General features: G+C 40.5%; 1 protein-coding gene across 8 annotated transcripts in view; it reads left to right on the top strand.

Annotated features, from left to right (window-relative positions):
• The window catches only part of Ambra1 (autophagy and beclin 1 regulator 1), a 209,859-nt gene that overhangs the window by 108,839 nt on the left and 85,500 nt on the right, over positions 1-15,520 (top strand). For all 8 annotated transcript variants that reach the window (XM_050124218.1, XM_050124219.1, XM_050124217.1 and 5 more), the window contains 2 exons: positions 4,955-5,035; positions 5,778-5,878. In XM_050124218.1, the coding sequence (XP_049980175.1) occupies positions 4,955-5,035; positions 5,778-5,878 (182 nt within the window). The remainder of the gene's footprint in view (positions 1-4,954; positions 5,036-5,777; positions 5,879-15,520) is intronic.

Raw genomic sequence — 15,520 nt, 5'->3', positions numbered from 1 at the left:
TGCATGTTTTGGAAGTTGTTTTACTGAACTTCCTAATTACCCAGGTAACATTATTTCCCTTCTCAGATCTTCGATGGGGTTGAAGACTATATAAATGTAGTTACTTTTCTCACATGACTTGGCCAAGTTATTTATTATACAAGACCTAAGCTAGTTAGAATAGGATATTTGTACTTATTGTATATAATTTTGTAGTAGGTTTAGAACTCTCTTACTTGAACAAAAGGGGGAGGTGTTGGGTGAGGTCCTCCGCCCCTCCAACCAATAGCTGCTGAGATACCAACCCATTGGGGCATGGTTTCTCCCTCCCTTTAAAAAAGCTGCTACTTCCACCGTTCGCTCTTTTCACTTCCTGCTCCGCTGGCGAGCGCAGAGGGCTGTTGTCTGGGATGGTGATCTGTAAGTTTTTCCCTCTTTAAATAAATACCACCCTATTAATCATAATTCCAAACTGGTGTGGCATTGTTTGTGACTTATGCCTTCAGTCACTGAGGAACAATGACAACCTGTCTGGTCAGGGCTCAGACAGCTGTCTGCAGGTGTATTTTTCTTTCCTTTAGATTATGGTTTTTTTCTGTGAGGCCATAAATCCTAGACATTTAGCAGAATTGCCACTGTGTCTCTCCATTGTTCTGGAGATTCATTGTCTTTTATTAATGCTTGTCGTAGAAGCTTGTTTGTAGGATGTATCTTTATAAAGTCATTTGTAACAAAATTTTAATCCTGCGCCGCCCCCCCCCCCAGTTCTCCCAGATACCCCTTAGAGAGTTAATCAGAGATACACAGAGTTCAGCAACTGTGAAAGCCATTAATAACGCAGACAGTTTCTTTCCTGCTGGCTTAAAGGCAGCTTCTGGCTGTTACAATTGATGAGGATTTCTCAGGTGTTCCCTTAAAAAGTACTCCTTGGTAGAGAGACAGCACTAACATATTTGTGTACTCTTTTCTTCACTTTATTCCCATTAAGGTTGTTAGCTATTTTATGGTAGAGCCCAGTACTTAGCAGTCACCACCACTGCTAAGGTCAGCCTGCAGGGTCTGCTCACTTGGCACCACATTCGGTCTCTAGTTGACATCTTTCACTGCCTTCTAGCTCATGCAGATTGCTTTCTGTAGAGCTGCGTTAGCTCCTAGTCTTCTGAATATGTCATTATTTTAAGTGTTTCTAATTCCTTTGGTCTTTTCCTGGAACTCTCTTACCATTCTCTCGGTCTTTCAAATTTCCTATGCACTGAACTTGTTTTCCCATCACCAGTCAGTCATCTTCAAACTCTCTCTTTATAAGCAGTAAAATCAGTTGTTCTTCCCATTTCGAGCTAACTTGAAACTGCCTTTCTCTGTGAAGTTTGTATGCTGTACCATTTCCCCCCTGTCTTGCCACCCAATTTGGGTTTTGGTCATTCTGATCATTGCTACCTTGACACATTCTTCTTTTCAAGGTTTTTCCTGGTTAGTAAACATTTGAGCTGCTTGTTTGTTATGTTATTTTCTCTTAGAGGATTTTGCTTGTTTCTCCCTCAGACAGTATTCATTTGTATGTTTCTCACGTTTCATATTTCCTTAATTGTTCTGGTTCTTGTCCTGTCGTTTTTCTGTTGCTAGAGTCCTAACACTTTGAGTTAAGAGGTTTATCTGCATGGTATTGAGATGCTCTTCAGGTCCTGCTTACCCATCCTTACCCAAGATGCTAAGATGCAGACCAATAGACATCTCTACTCACTTGTATTTTATTCTTCTATGGTGCCATCCATTTGAGAGTTTGCTTATATCTGAGCCAGCTTTGCCTATTGTCTGGCTCTGTTTGGTGATTGGGTCTCACTGTGCAGCCCAGGCTGACCTCAAACCTTTCACTCCTCCTACTTCAGCCTCCTGAATGCTGGGATCACTATATGTGTGTCACCATACCTGACATGAGGCTATTTTTAATTCTCCTTTATATCATGTTTCAATATTCACCAAACATTTTAGAGTTGTTATTACCCCAGCATTTTAGCCCCTCTCCCCTTTTCTTTAATTTGTGTGTGTTGTGTTTCTACATTAAATTACTTATTATTTTAGCTCGTTCTCATTTAAAATGGAAAAATACAGTTTTTAGGTTTTAAAACAGCACACAGGGGTTTGTGCTATGTATTGTAGGGTCAGGCTTCTCCCCACTCACTGTTGTCACTTGTCATCGCTCACAAGCTTTATGTCATCTTAAAGCATTGGCCCCTCGCTAGTACTGTATAGTGCCCTGCTCTTCCCATCTGTTAGTCCAGACTGTATTCCATGGTACCAGAAGGGTACCACCATGGATCTATGGCTATGTGGAAGCATGTATCAGATCCTAGAGCTATGGGACAGAATCTGCCTGGTAGTGCTGCCTTTTAGCTTTGTTTTCAGTCTTCCTGAGGCCTGGGACCTCTCTCTGTTGTCTTCCTAGGACACCTTTAAACTTTAAAAGGTTTCTAACTCCTTTCATGAGAGTTTGTTACATTCAGTGATAAATGCACAACAGTGAAAAGCTATCATGATTTTAGTTGTACTTTTAAATTGATTAATACTTTAACTGATCACAGCCAAAATCACATATTTGAAAAATAACTATGTTTAGTTTGAGAGCTATCTTGTTTAATAATCAGCTTCTTTGTGTGTATGTGGGAGGAGCTCTGCAATTGTCGCATTTTATTGGTTAGCCACTTCTGGTGTGTGTGTGTATTTCCATGCATGTCTGTGGGGTGTGTGTGTGTGTGTATGTCCATGCGTGTCTGTGGGGTGTGTGTGTGTGTGGACATGCGTATCTGTGGTGTGTGTTTATGTCCATGTGTGTCTGTGGGGTGTGTGTGTGTGTGGACATCTGTATCTGTGGTGTTTGTGGGTATGTCCATGCGTGTCTGTGGGGTGTGTGTGTATGTCCATGCGTGTCTGTGGGGTGTGTGTGTGTCCATGCGTGTCTGTGGTGTGTGTGTATGTCTATGCGTGTCTGTGGGGTATGTGTGTATGTCCATGCGTATCTGTGGTGTGTGTGTGTATGTCCATGCGTGTCTGTGGTGTGTGTGGGGGGGGGGACATGCGTGTGGACATGGTGGGAGGGGTAAACGTGTGTGGACTTGGCTTGAAATTAATGCTGAGTATCTTTCTTGATTGCTCCTTCACTTAATTTGTTAAGGCAGGGTCTCTTGGTGAACCCAGAGCTCCCCGATTCTGGCTATCCTAACTAGATAACCAGCTTTTTTGGGGGATCCCCTGTCTTCCTCCTAAAATTACAAGCTACTTCCATGACAGCCAAGCTTTTATATGAGTTCTGGGAATCGGAACATCAGTTTTGGTGCTTACATGGCAAACTTTATATACCATGATCTATCTTTTCAGACCCCCATTCCTCTTATAAATTATTTTTTACTCTACCTTCCTTTTACTGCCTATGTAATCTTACATCTTTCTCCTTATCTTTTCTTTTATCCCTAGAGTTTCAAGTCAACAAAATACAATATCTTAGGAAAACAGTAGCACACTTTTTTGTTTGTTTGGTTGGGTTTTTTGAGACAATGGTTTCTCTGTGTAGCTTTAGGGCCTGTCCTGGAACTAGCTCTTGTAGGCCAGGCTGGCCTCGAACTCACAGAGATCCACTTGCCTTTGCCTCCCGAGTGCTGGGATTAAAGTGCCACCACCCAGTGGTGTACCTTTTCTTTAGGGAGAAAAAACCCAAATACTGATTTCTAATGAATCGGCTTCCAAGTAGCCTTAATATTGATTGCTCTTAATGCTTAGAAGCCCATCCTACCTAATGTAAAACCTTTAAAGACTTGTTTCTGGTTGATACAACTCCCAGTGGGCCACTTAAAAGACAAATTGTTCCTTTATCTTTGCTTCTAGGACTAGTTTGAAGATTATCTCATTGATCTGAAGGTAATTCAAAGAGAGAATTCAGATGTCCCAAACCAGGCTCTCAAGGTTCATTTGTTTCCTGGAGTTGTTTCAGCAGCTAATGAGCCGCTTGGTCCCGCCCAGCCCTTTGGCTTATTGTTTCTTCTATGTGTTGGAAATTTAAGCCACGTGAAGTTTCTTTCCTTTTTTTTTTTTTTGTAGGAAGCAGTGAAACACAGTGAAGGAGCCCAAGGTTTAAGTCAGCTCTTCTTTAAATCCTCAGTCACATCTGATTCTTAGTTTCCCTATATAAAACCAGACTGGTAATGCCTCATGGGATAGCTAGAGAGATTTTCAGTAGAATGACATTAGCAACATTTGAACTAACTTAGCAGGTACTTCATTTTATTAGTGTTGTTTCAATAATTTGAGTTTTTAAAAAAACTCAAATTACTTGGTTTAGGAGTATATTTTCTAATATTTTTCATCACTGTCAACTTTTCAGTTTTTCAAAGAACTAAGGATTTTTTTCTTGTTCCTGTTTTTCCACCTGCTTGCCCTTTCGTGATACTAAAGAATGAGGCAGATAGGCAAGGACTGTGCTACTGAGTTGCGTCTCTATCTCCCCAGCCTCAGTCTTTCTTTCTGCCAAGGGAATCTGATGAAGAAAATGACATTCTTGGACCAGATGTGGTGGTGCACACCTTTAGTTCCACACTCTGGAGTCAGGGACAGGTGGTTCTCTATGAGTTTGAGATCAGCCTTTTCTACATAACAAGTTGCGTGACAGCCAAAACGTAGAGCAACCCTGTCTGAAAAATTAAAGAAAACAGACATTTTTTGTTTGTTTTTCGAAAAAGGCATTCTTATATAGCCTTTTCAGATCCCAAGACTTCACTTTCAGATATTTCAGGGTTCAAAGAGTATGACTCAAGAAAATTCTTTGAGAACGACCTGAGGGTACTGACTAGTTAGCCAACAGATGACTGCTGTCTTTGGGCGTCTCTCCTGAGTGTAGCAGTTTAGTTTGCAGATGCTTGTGTTGGGTGGCAGGTGAGTGATTTTGCTTCAGTCACTGTCTAATGTGTAGTCTTTCTGTTTTCTCCAGGGACAGTGGTGACAGATCTCGGCACCGAGCTCCCCGCAATGCCAGAATGTCTGCACCTTCACTTGGACGCTTTGTCCCAAGGTAAGAACTGGGTTTTAAGCATAGAAGGATCCTTGATGAAAGCCTAGGATTTCATTTTTGTTTGGTTTAATTGGGCCTTGGCACAGGCTAGAACAGTATTCGGTCACTGAGCCACACCACCCAGACCTTTAGAATTTAGCTTAACTTCTGACTTTTGAATTTTCCATATATGAAATTATTTCCTAAGAGTCTGTATTCTAGTCTGCCACCTAAACATTTTATGGGGAGATAGTTAGACACAGTACATAGAAATATGGCACCAAAAGTATACTGCTCAAATGTAGAAGTCTTGGACAGTCTTATTATGTTGCTCTAACCGGCCTGGAACTCATTATTAGACCAAGTTGGCCTGGAACTCAGAAATCTGTCAGCCTCTTCTGTGAGTGCTGGGATTAGAGGCATGTGTGTGCCATCACACCTGGCTAGCTTTACTTTAGAAAAAGGATGGTAACAAGTTACAGATTTACAAAAGGACAAATCTTGTGTTTTTTTTTTTTTTTTTTTTTTTTGTACCTTTTTGAGCTTCTATGGATTTTTAGGTTAGTCTATCCTTTAGGCTATATTATGTTACAATTTATGTTCCTGAGCCAAGTCTGACCTTGATCTTGTAATCCTCGTGCCTTAGCCTCCCAAGTGTTAGGATTCTAGTTGTACACCATTATACCCAGCCTTACTTAGCCCATGACTTTGAGACTCCGTGATCGTCTGTAGTTGACTTCTCACGTGTGATCCCTTCTTACAGGCGTTTTTTGCTGCCCGAGTATTTGCCTTATGCTGGGATTTTTCATGAACGTGGACAGCCTGGCTTGGCTACTCACTCTTCTGTTAACAGGGTACTAGCAGGTAAGGAAACATTTCTTTGGATTTTAAAATTGTGAAAGACAGGACGCTAAAACTTCTTCCTCTTTCCTCTCTTTTGATATGATGGTCTTTTAGCGTCTGTCTAAACATCTGTTGGGTCCTATATTCAATTTCTTACTTCCCTGCAATAATCAGTATGGATGAGACACTGTTTCTCCTGTTTAGTTCCTTCAGGCCATTTTGTAAAGAAAGGGGGGAAAAAAAGGAAGGAAATTTTTAAAACCTTCCATATCTTAATATAGGTAACCAAATCCTGGCTGTCTATACTTTTTAATTGAATGATAAAGGTATCTTGTGATTTTAATTAAGAGCTTAATACAAACCTCTCCACCTCTTTGCTTCGCCAGCACATGAAGATTCCATTGCCTGGAATTTTATGAGGAAGGAGGCGGGGAGACTTGTGGAGGCGGCTTAGAACTCCACATTGCAGAAAGTAGGCTGGGCACATGCTGCTGAGGTGGTTGATGATGAGTGAATTTCTTAAGTGACCCATGCTTTGGGGCCTGAGGCATGATGGGACCAGGTTCTGGGACATGTATGCAGCTACTTCTAGACAGTATCCAGAAAAGGGAACAAAACAGAAATCTATTTTTTTTTTTTTTTTGTGGTGAAGGTTGTTTCAACATTACATTTTTGCCCCTTCCCATCACTTTCACTGCCAACTTATAAAAATTATGTCTGAAAATGTATAAAACTTCAGTTGTATTAGGCATATCTTGAAAAGGTCTCTGATTAGAAAATTTTAAATAGCACCCTGTTTCCTGAAACCCTGGGTCATGTAATGATTAAAGGTAGAAAGGCAGTTGGTGGGGGCTGGAGAGATAGCTCATCAGTTAAGACCACTGGCTTTTCTTCTGAAGGACCCGCGCTCAATTTCCAGCACCCACATTGCAGCTCACAATTGTCTGTGACTTCAGTACCAGTGTACCTGAGATCTTTATACAGATATGCATGCAGACAAAACACCAATACACATTTGTTTTTTTTTTTAAAAAAAAAAAAGGCAGCTGGTGAGAAGATGGCCCTGAAGGACTATGAAAGTGGTGTGTGCTTTTTGCTTTGTTTTAGGCTTCTTTCTCTCTCTCTCTCTCTCTCTCTCTCTCTCTCTCTCTCTCTCTCTCTCTCTCTCTTTTTTTTTTTTTTTTTTTTTTTTTTTTTCTTTCTTTTTTTTTTTTTTTGTGGGGGTGGGGGTGGGAGCAACACAGTCTTACCATGTACCCTAGCCCTGGAATTTGCTATGTAGACCAGGCTGACCTCTCCCTCCCAAGTGCTGACGTCATAGGTGTAAAAGTGTACAGCCCCAAACCCTGATATTTTAGGGAACTTTGTTTTGAGACAAGGTTTCACTTGTATCCTTCGAGACTAGGCTTGCCTTGAATTTAAAGATCTGCTTGCCTTTGCCCCCAGAGGCAGGGATTAAAGGCCTGAGCCACCAGGCCTAGCTTTGTTTTAGTATTTTAAGAATACTGCTGTGGCAGCTGCCAGTCCATGGGATCTGATCCTCCCCAAAGTAATGCCTTTGACTTAGCATCGAATTTTCTTTCTTTCTTTTTTTAATCTATTTATTTATTATATATATATTCTCGGTATTCTCCATGTATGCCTGCAGTCCAGAAGAGGGCACCGGTTCTCATTACAGATTGTTGTGAGCCACCATGTGGTTGCTGGGAACTGAACTCAGGACCTTTGGAAGGGTAGACAGTGCTCTTAACTGCTGAGCCATCTCTCCAGCCCCAAGCATCGAATTTTCAAATGCCACAACGCTCAGGCATTTCTCTGCCAGACACTAGAACTTCATGGGTCTTATCTCCAGACAGCGGTCAAAAGAGGGCTCTGGACCTAGTTGTTAAAGAGAATGGATTTGTGCCTCTCTTTGCCTGACACTGTTGTGTGGCTTAGTTGAAGGCTTGTGAAAGATAACCACTTGCTGCCAGGCAATGATGCCAAAGAGCTCCTCTGCCCCCTTCTTTGTGCCAGACATCTGCCTCCAGCACGCAGCATGGCACATCTTGCTCTTCTGCTGCCAGCAAAATCTGTTTCCTTTGTGTTAAGCCGGGCGCGCGCATGTGTGTGTGTGTGTGTGTGTGTGTGTGTGTGTGTGTGTGTGCGTGTGTGTACACACAGCTGCATAGTTTATTTCCGTTCTGCCTTTGCTCTAGTAATTCTGTACCTTTACTTTTCATTCCCTACTTTCTGACCAGTGTCTAGGGTGCTTTTTCTAGCATTTTATCGGTTGTATATAGGTATGACATCTACTGAGAGAATTTATCAAATGATTGTTAATGGCACCAAGATAGGAAGTCTAGACTTCTAGAACCTCATGCCTGTGTTAGCAGTTGTTTCTGTTCATCATTAGCATTTGTTTTCTCAATAGCAATATGAGTATGCCTATTGTGACTTCCTATGAAGCTGTCTTCATGAGTGCATACTTAGATGTCCCTCCATAGTCTGTTAACAGCTGTGTCATTTTTTTTCTTTATCTTTCCTTTAGAAAATTGCAGCACTATAATAGTAACAGCAACAAAAATCCAGGGGTGTTACTATGTTCTAGGAAGCATTTTAAGTACTTTAGGAAAATTTTGTTTCAATCCTACAGTAGTTCTGAGATAACTGGTATTATATAATGAGTGGTGGAGGGAACACCGGTGACTCTGGACAGGCCTTAGCCGTAAAGCTGGAAAGTAGAGGAGACAGGACTGAGCCCAGGCAGTGGCCTCCAATCTTACACTCTAAGTTACTCTCCTAGTCTGCCACCCCATAGTTATTTTAATAATACAAAGCAAGCCAGGTGGTGGTGGCACAAGCCTTTAATCCCAGCACTTGGAGGCAGAGGCAGGCAGATCTCTGTGAGTTCAAGGCCAGCGTGGTTTATAAGAGCTAGTTCCAGGACAGGCTTCAAAGCTATTAAAAAAAAAAAAAAAAGACAAAACATCAAAGTAGAATTCCTTTTCCAAGAACTTTACACAGAAGACAGAAAGGGCTCCCAGGGATCTTTCACTGATCTTTTTTTCCACTTTTTCTGTTTTAAATGGTGGTTCCTAGGCATGACCCTTTATATCTGAGTGGTGCTTGATGAGGGAAATCTTATAATTAATCTTATTAATAGCTTTTTTTTCTGAGCCTTCTTCTGGATATAGATGTTTTTGTTTTTTTTTTCTCAAACTTACTTGTGATCGTGTAATTAAGGTGCTATAATAATGGCTTTCAAGAGTGCAAGTGAAATTGGTCTTTTAATTTTCCTGGAAAAATACTTTCTCTTCTGTGATTGCATCAAGACTGTGGTGGTCTCAAAACAGTTACGTTTGGAAATACTTATTCTGAAGTTGCTCCAGTGCAGGCAGTGTTCTGGGCTAGAAGGCTTAATGAATAGACAGAGTCCCCGCCCTCCTTGCATTCTTGGTGGGAGGTCATACCTTAAAGTGCTGCTCATTTTCCGGTTCCAAACATAAGCAGAACCTCTGTATGGGGAGTGACTTTTTGCAGAAAAATTTGGCAGATGTAGAAGGATAAAACGAGCACACAACTGCAGTCTCAGGATTTGTGACCAGTACTGTGGTGACAAATGAGTCTCTCAACAAATCTATTCTATCAGTAAAAGTAGATTTGTGCAAAATTAAGATCCTTTTAATCTGCTTTCTCCCACCAAAGCCTGGAAATGATTGTAGACAAATGAAGCCATTGCACCAGAGTGCTAGTAGGTTGTTAATCTTTATTTCTTCTCTTTTGTCTTGGTGCAGTCTCTATAATTCTGTAGATTCCTACTGGTCTCCAACCACCTATCAATGCAGTGTAGCACAGATTCTGGACACATACATACTTAAAGAAATATATATACCCTTAAGTGCTATTGCATCTCTAACACATATCTTGTAGCATTCTACAAAGCTCTCCCAGCTGACTTTTTTAAAATATTTATTTATTTATTATGTCTATAATATTCTGCCTGTGTGTCTGCCTGCAGGCCAGAAGAGGGCATCAGATCTCATTTCAGATGGTCGTGAGCCACCATGTGGTTGCTGGGAATTGAACTCAGGACCTTTGGAAGAGCAGGCAATGCTCTTAACCGCTGAGCCACCTCTCCAGCCCTCCCAGCTGACTTTTTAGCAAAGAATCTAATTAAGCTAGCCACAGCCTTGGTGGACTAGGTGTATTCCTTAGTACTTTCCCTTACACTATCTCTAAACCCTTGTTCCTACCCTGTGTAATAGACACTAGTGTTAGCACTTCTACCTGGCAGGTGAGAAAACTGAAGCTCAGAGAAGTTAAGTCATTTGCCCAGCATAATATTAGGGGAAGGGAGAGTTGGAAGATTAAAACTGATCTGCCTAACTCTCTGTTGTCTGAGCCACTTTGCTTGAGTTCAAGTAGGGAGTATCTACCAAAAAGTTCTTAAGCTTGTAATAGTTTTTGACATGTTTGAGGCCTCAGAGAAGTGAAATGAGAACTCTTGGCATAGGATTAGCTTACTGTTAATTACTTGAACAAAAATCTTCTGAAGATAAGGTCTGAGTAATGTAGGGTATGTTATCTGCCCTGCATAATCCTCTTGACTTTCATTCTAATGAGCATCTGTTCCTGGCAGATGTGAGCCTGATGTACTTAATTCACTATTTTGATTAAAATCAATGGGATGTATCAGTTTTTTCATGCTCTTACCCACAGGTCATTGGAATCTCATCAGATGTCCTCGATTAGAGATGGCCTTGTGCCCAGTCATCTTTGTTTCTCCTTTTATACTTTAGTCCTTTGGTTCTCAACCTGTGGGTCGTAACCCTTTTGGAGTTGTTGAATGACCCTTCTCTGGGGTCACATAAGACCATTGGAGAACACAGATAATTACATTATGACTCATAACAGCAGCAAAATTACAGTTATGAAGTAGCAAAAGAACAATTTTATGGTTGGGGTTGCCTTAACATAAGGAACTGTGTTAAAGAATTACAGCGTTTGGAAGGTCAAGAACCATTGGTTTAGTTGTTTAGGGGTGCTGTTTTCTATTTTCACATGCTTTTGACTGTCTCTACTTTCCTTTTTTTTTTCCAAAAAAAAATCTCTTATTTAACTTTGGTGTGGCTTAAAAACATATTTTGGGGGGCTGGAGAGATGGCTCAGTGGTTAAGAGCACTGGCTGCTCTTCCAGAGGTTCTGAGTTCAATTCCCAGCAACCACATGGTGGCTCACAACCATCTGTAATGAGATCTGGTGCCCTCTTCTGGCGTGTGGGCATACATGGAGGCAGAATGTTGTATACATAAGAAATAAATTAATCTTTTAAAAAAAATATTTTGCATGATTTCAATTATTTTAAATTTATTGTAACTTGTGTTTTGCCTTAGCATATGGACTAACTGAGCACCTGTGTTTGTCCAGAATGTGTACTCTGTGGTGATAGTGAAGTGCAGATGCTCGGTTAATAGTGTGGTTTTGACATTGTCATTAGATGCATTCATGTTCATAATTTTTATGTCCTCGTGATGAATGAAAATTAACTCTCCTAAAATGCTTTTACTTTTGTATTAGTACAGCTAGTCCAACTCTTTCATGGTTTCTGATCTCAAATCTTTTCCACCTTTTATTTTCAGCTTAGTTGTTTTTTTGTGTGTATCTGTTTGTTTGCCATAGTTTCACTGTGTGGCTCATGCTGTCGTGGAACCTATGCTAGCCTTGACTCCACAGGGGGCCTCCTGCCTCAGTCATGAATAAGCCACTGGACTTTTATTTACACCTTTAAAAAAAAGCAAAAGAAAGGAATATTTTTGTACCTTAGTATTTGTTACTTGTTTGTCTGTTTATTGTATGTAATGTGAGTGTGGACATGCCTGTGCCATTTTCCATGACACTGCCTAATACAACTAGTACTCTCTCTGTGTAAGAGGACAGTGTTAGGATCGGATTCTTTCCTTCTACCATGGTTCTGGGGATTGAACTACGATTGTTAGGCTCACATAACAATGTGTACTTGCTGAGCCTTCCACATTGTTTTTCCTTGAGTCAGACAGTCTCTGTCTTTGGATTATTAGTTAATTCATATTTAAAATTATTGTGGATTTTTGTCTATTGTGCCTTTTTGGTGTTTGTTTTCTGTATCTTTTGTTTGTTTTGGGTCTCATTTCTCCTATACTGACTTTGTATTACATGAATCTCATCTACCATGCTTTTACTAATTTTCAAAAAATATTTCATTAGAATTTATGTGATATTTATACTGACTTGAATCTGGTAAGATAGGTAAACATTGCCCATCACAGCTCTGTTGTTCCTTTTCCCTCTGTTGTGCAGTCATTGATATGTTAAATCCAGAGATGTCACAGACACAACTTAATTGCTTTATGTAATCTTATATTCCAAGATCCTACTGTTTGTTGACTAGTTTAGGTAAGACAGAGCTATCTCCTTATAATAATTTGTTTTTCCTCATTAGCATCTTGCCCCCTTCCACATACCATTTCTCTCTTTTTTTTTTTTTTTTTTTTTTTTTTTTTTTTTTTTATTTTTTTTTTTAGGATTTTTTTTTTTTTTTTTTTTTTTTTTTTTTTTTTTGGTTTTTCGAGACAGGGTTTCTCTGTGGTTTTGGAGCCTGTCCTGGAACTAGCTCTTGTAGATCAGCCTGGTCTCGAACTCACAGAGATCCTCCTGCCTCTGCCTCCCAAGTGCTGGGATTCACATACCATTTCTCATTTGATTATTTTTGTTCATTGAAACAGGGTCTCAATGTGGAGCCCAGCCTGGCTTTATACTTAGACCTGCCTCAACTTGCCCAAGTACTGGAATTATGGATCCTGTATTGCCAACACTGGCATTCTTACTTGCAATAAAATACTAATGTCTTCCACTTGCCTGGTACGTTAGGAAGTTCCTATCAGAGTCTTTCTAGCCTAGTTTGGCCAACCTCAGTGGACGTCTGCGGCCTTGGGCTTTCTGATTTTTAGAAATCATCCTAATTTGACAACCTGAGGACAGCACGATTGTCTGGTACAACAGATTGCTTTGCTGGTCATTGTATACCAGCTCTGTGCTTTAACTGTCAGATCTGGGAAGATGAGTGATAATATAGTTGGGTCATCTCGGTATTAAGTACAAATAGGAATAAAGACTGATTTGCATTCTTTCTCTCTCTGCTCTGTTCCCACCTGGAACCCTGTAGCTAGGGAGGTAAAGTGAGTAGCACATTCCAACTCAACATCAATTAAGGTGACTGTTTATAAGCCCAGATAAATGGACAATTAGTGGTGGTGCTACTAACTAGTACTGCTTTAATAATTAACCTAATTACCTTTCCTTCTGCTCCCGTGATGAAAGTGAGGATGATAAAGGACCAGTGTGGTTGCCTAGAAATGGTAAATGGAGCCTCCTTGAGAACACAGTCCCAGCTGCTGGCCAACACTAAGTAAAGCTTTTCTGCTTATTTGGTATGCACAGCCATTGGCACAGTTACGTACTCTCTCTCAGCCCATCTCCCTAGAATCTTCTTACAACACCAGTGAAAGGTGTGCTTATTGAGAACCTGACTTCAGGTGTTTGTGCTGCGTTCCCCATACTTCCTCAGGCTTGTCAATAAACTTGGCTGTCCCTTTAATATTTGACGCTTGGTTTTTCTGATCTCCCCCTCCCCCCGCCCCAGCACTTTACCCTGAGTCATTCTGAAATGCACAGTGCTTTATGAATGTTTGTTGCTTAGCTGTTTCTAAGGCACTTGGGATGTTATAAGAAAATTAAATGCCCTCAGGGAGCTTACAGTCTAACTGGGGAGTGACCTGATTTTGGTTTTCTGTGTTATTTTTGAGGGGTTAGGTTTTGTTTTTTTATTGTTGTTGTTTGTTTGTTCATTTGTTTTGGGCCCTGCCACTAAGAATATTAATGATTCCCCTAGAAGTTTTGTTGCCAATCCAGATAGGTTTTCTAAACTACAGCTCAGAGCTGGACTTGTGTGAGTACTGTATGACTTTTGGCGTTATTTGAAAAAGCATGGATTGTGTCCCCTTCATTGTTTAAGTGGGGCCTCACGGAAGTACAGCTACCATTTGCAGAGTGTAAGTCTGTTTACAGGCAGGTTTTGGGACCTGGCTGTTTTTGATTAAATATTCATTCTGCTCTTTTTAGAAGTTTAATCTTAGGTAATTTGTTTATCTTTGGTACTCAGGTTTCTAAACCTGTATAATGAACCTAAGAATAGGGCTTAGCATACAGGGTCAAGGGTCAAATGAGTTAACAAGTGAGTCATTTCTAATCTGAAATTCTGAAATGCTCAAAAATCCAACTTTTTGAGCATCATTACAGTACAGGGGGAAACACTACTTTATTTCATGTATAAAATTATTTAAGGTATTGTATGAATTACCTTTAGACCATGTGTACATGAAACATAAGTTTTATATTTCACTTGGGTCCCAATAACCCATAATCAAGGGAGGTAAGTCTGACATGAAGAATACTTGTAGTTCCAGAATTTCAGGTAGGGATAATAAGTCCCTGTGTGTGAAGTGCATAGACTGAAAACTGTATGGCTCTCAATAGACCTTCAGTGGATAGCAGTGATGCTCACTATGTGACTCTCAATAGACCTTCAGTGGATAGCAGTGATGCTCACTATGTGACTCTCAATAGACCTTCAGTGGATAGCAGTGATGCTCACTATGTGAGGGCTTTTATTGTGGCTTTATTGTGTGTTGGTCTGCTTAGGTGGTTGTTTTTGAGATGGGTGTTACTCTGTAGGCCATGGTGGCCTAGAGCTCACAAGGTAGCTCACACTCACCCTAGTGCTCCTGTTTCTGCCACCAGAGTGCTGGGATTAGAGGTGTATGCCACCATGCCTGGTCTACTCTGCAATTTTTATTATAAAATTTGGGCCCTGTATAACTTAGTGTCCTCTTTACCACTGTTTTGCTCTCACTGAATTTTTTTTTAATGTATGTTGCAGGAAGGTGACCCAAGGACTATCAGTCCAGGCTATCCTCAAACTCACTAAGTAACATAGGATTACCTTGAATTTATAATCATCCTACCTCAGCCTTGAGTACTAGATTACTCTAGGATACCAGTGTGTGGGTGAATGAAGGGCTTGACAGTTCTGTGTGTCCACACCGTTGTCTCTGGCTATATTACCCAAGTAAAGCAGTCACAGCGTTTGCACTTGAAAACATCTTTTGTGCTAATGAAGTAAATATCTGTTCAGCAGTCTAATTGTTTTTTTTTGTTTGTTTTTTTTTTTTTGTTTTTTTGTTTTTTTGTTTTTCGAGACAGGGTTTCTCTGTGGCTTTGGAGCCTGTCCTGGAACTAGCTCTGTAGACCAGGCTGGTCTCGAACTCACAGAGATCCGCCTGTCTCTGCCTCCCGAGTGCTGGGATTAAAGGCGTGCGCCACCATCGCCCGGCTCAGCAGTCTAATTGTTTGCTGCTATGTAGCAAAGTTTTCTCTTTCTGCTCTGTGTTTGAAGATGTGATCTCTTGGCTTCCTGCTCCAGACACCACACCTGCTTGCTTATTGCCATGTCTGCCCACCATTCTGGATTCTCCCTCTGAATCCACAAACCGAAATAAACTTTTTCTTCTATAAGTTGCTTCTGGTCATGTTATTTTTAACTATGACAACAAAAAAGTAACTATTTTTTTTATTTTATTTATTTAT

Source organism: Alexandromys fortis, unplaced genomic scaffold, assembly GCF_014885135.2.
Source record: "Alexandromys fortis isolate MF-2015 unplaced genomic scaffold, M_Fortis_MF-2015_v1.1 scaffold_222, whole genome shotgun sequence".
In the NCBI taxonomy this organism is placed as follows: Eukaryota; Metazoa; Chordata; class Mammalia; order Rodentia; family Cricetidae; genus Alexandromys; species Alexandromys fortis.
The sequence above is the reverse complement of the archived record's forward strand: the minus strand, read 5'-3'. Positions and strand labels throughout refer to the sequence as shown.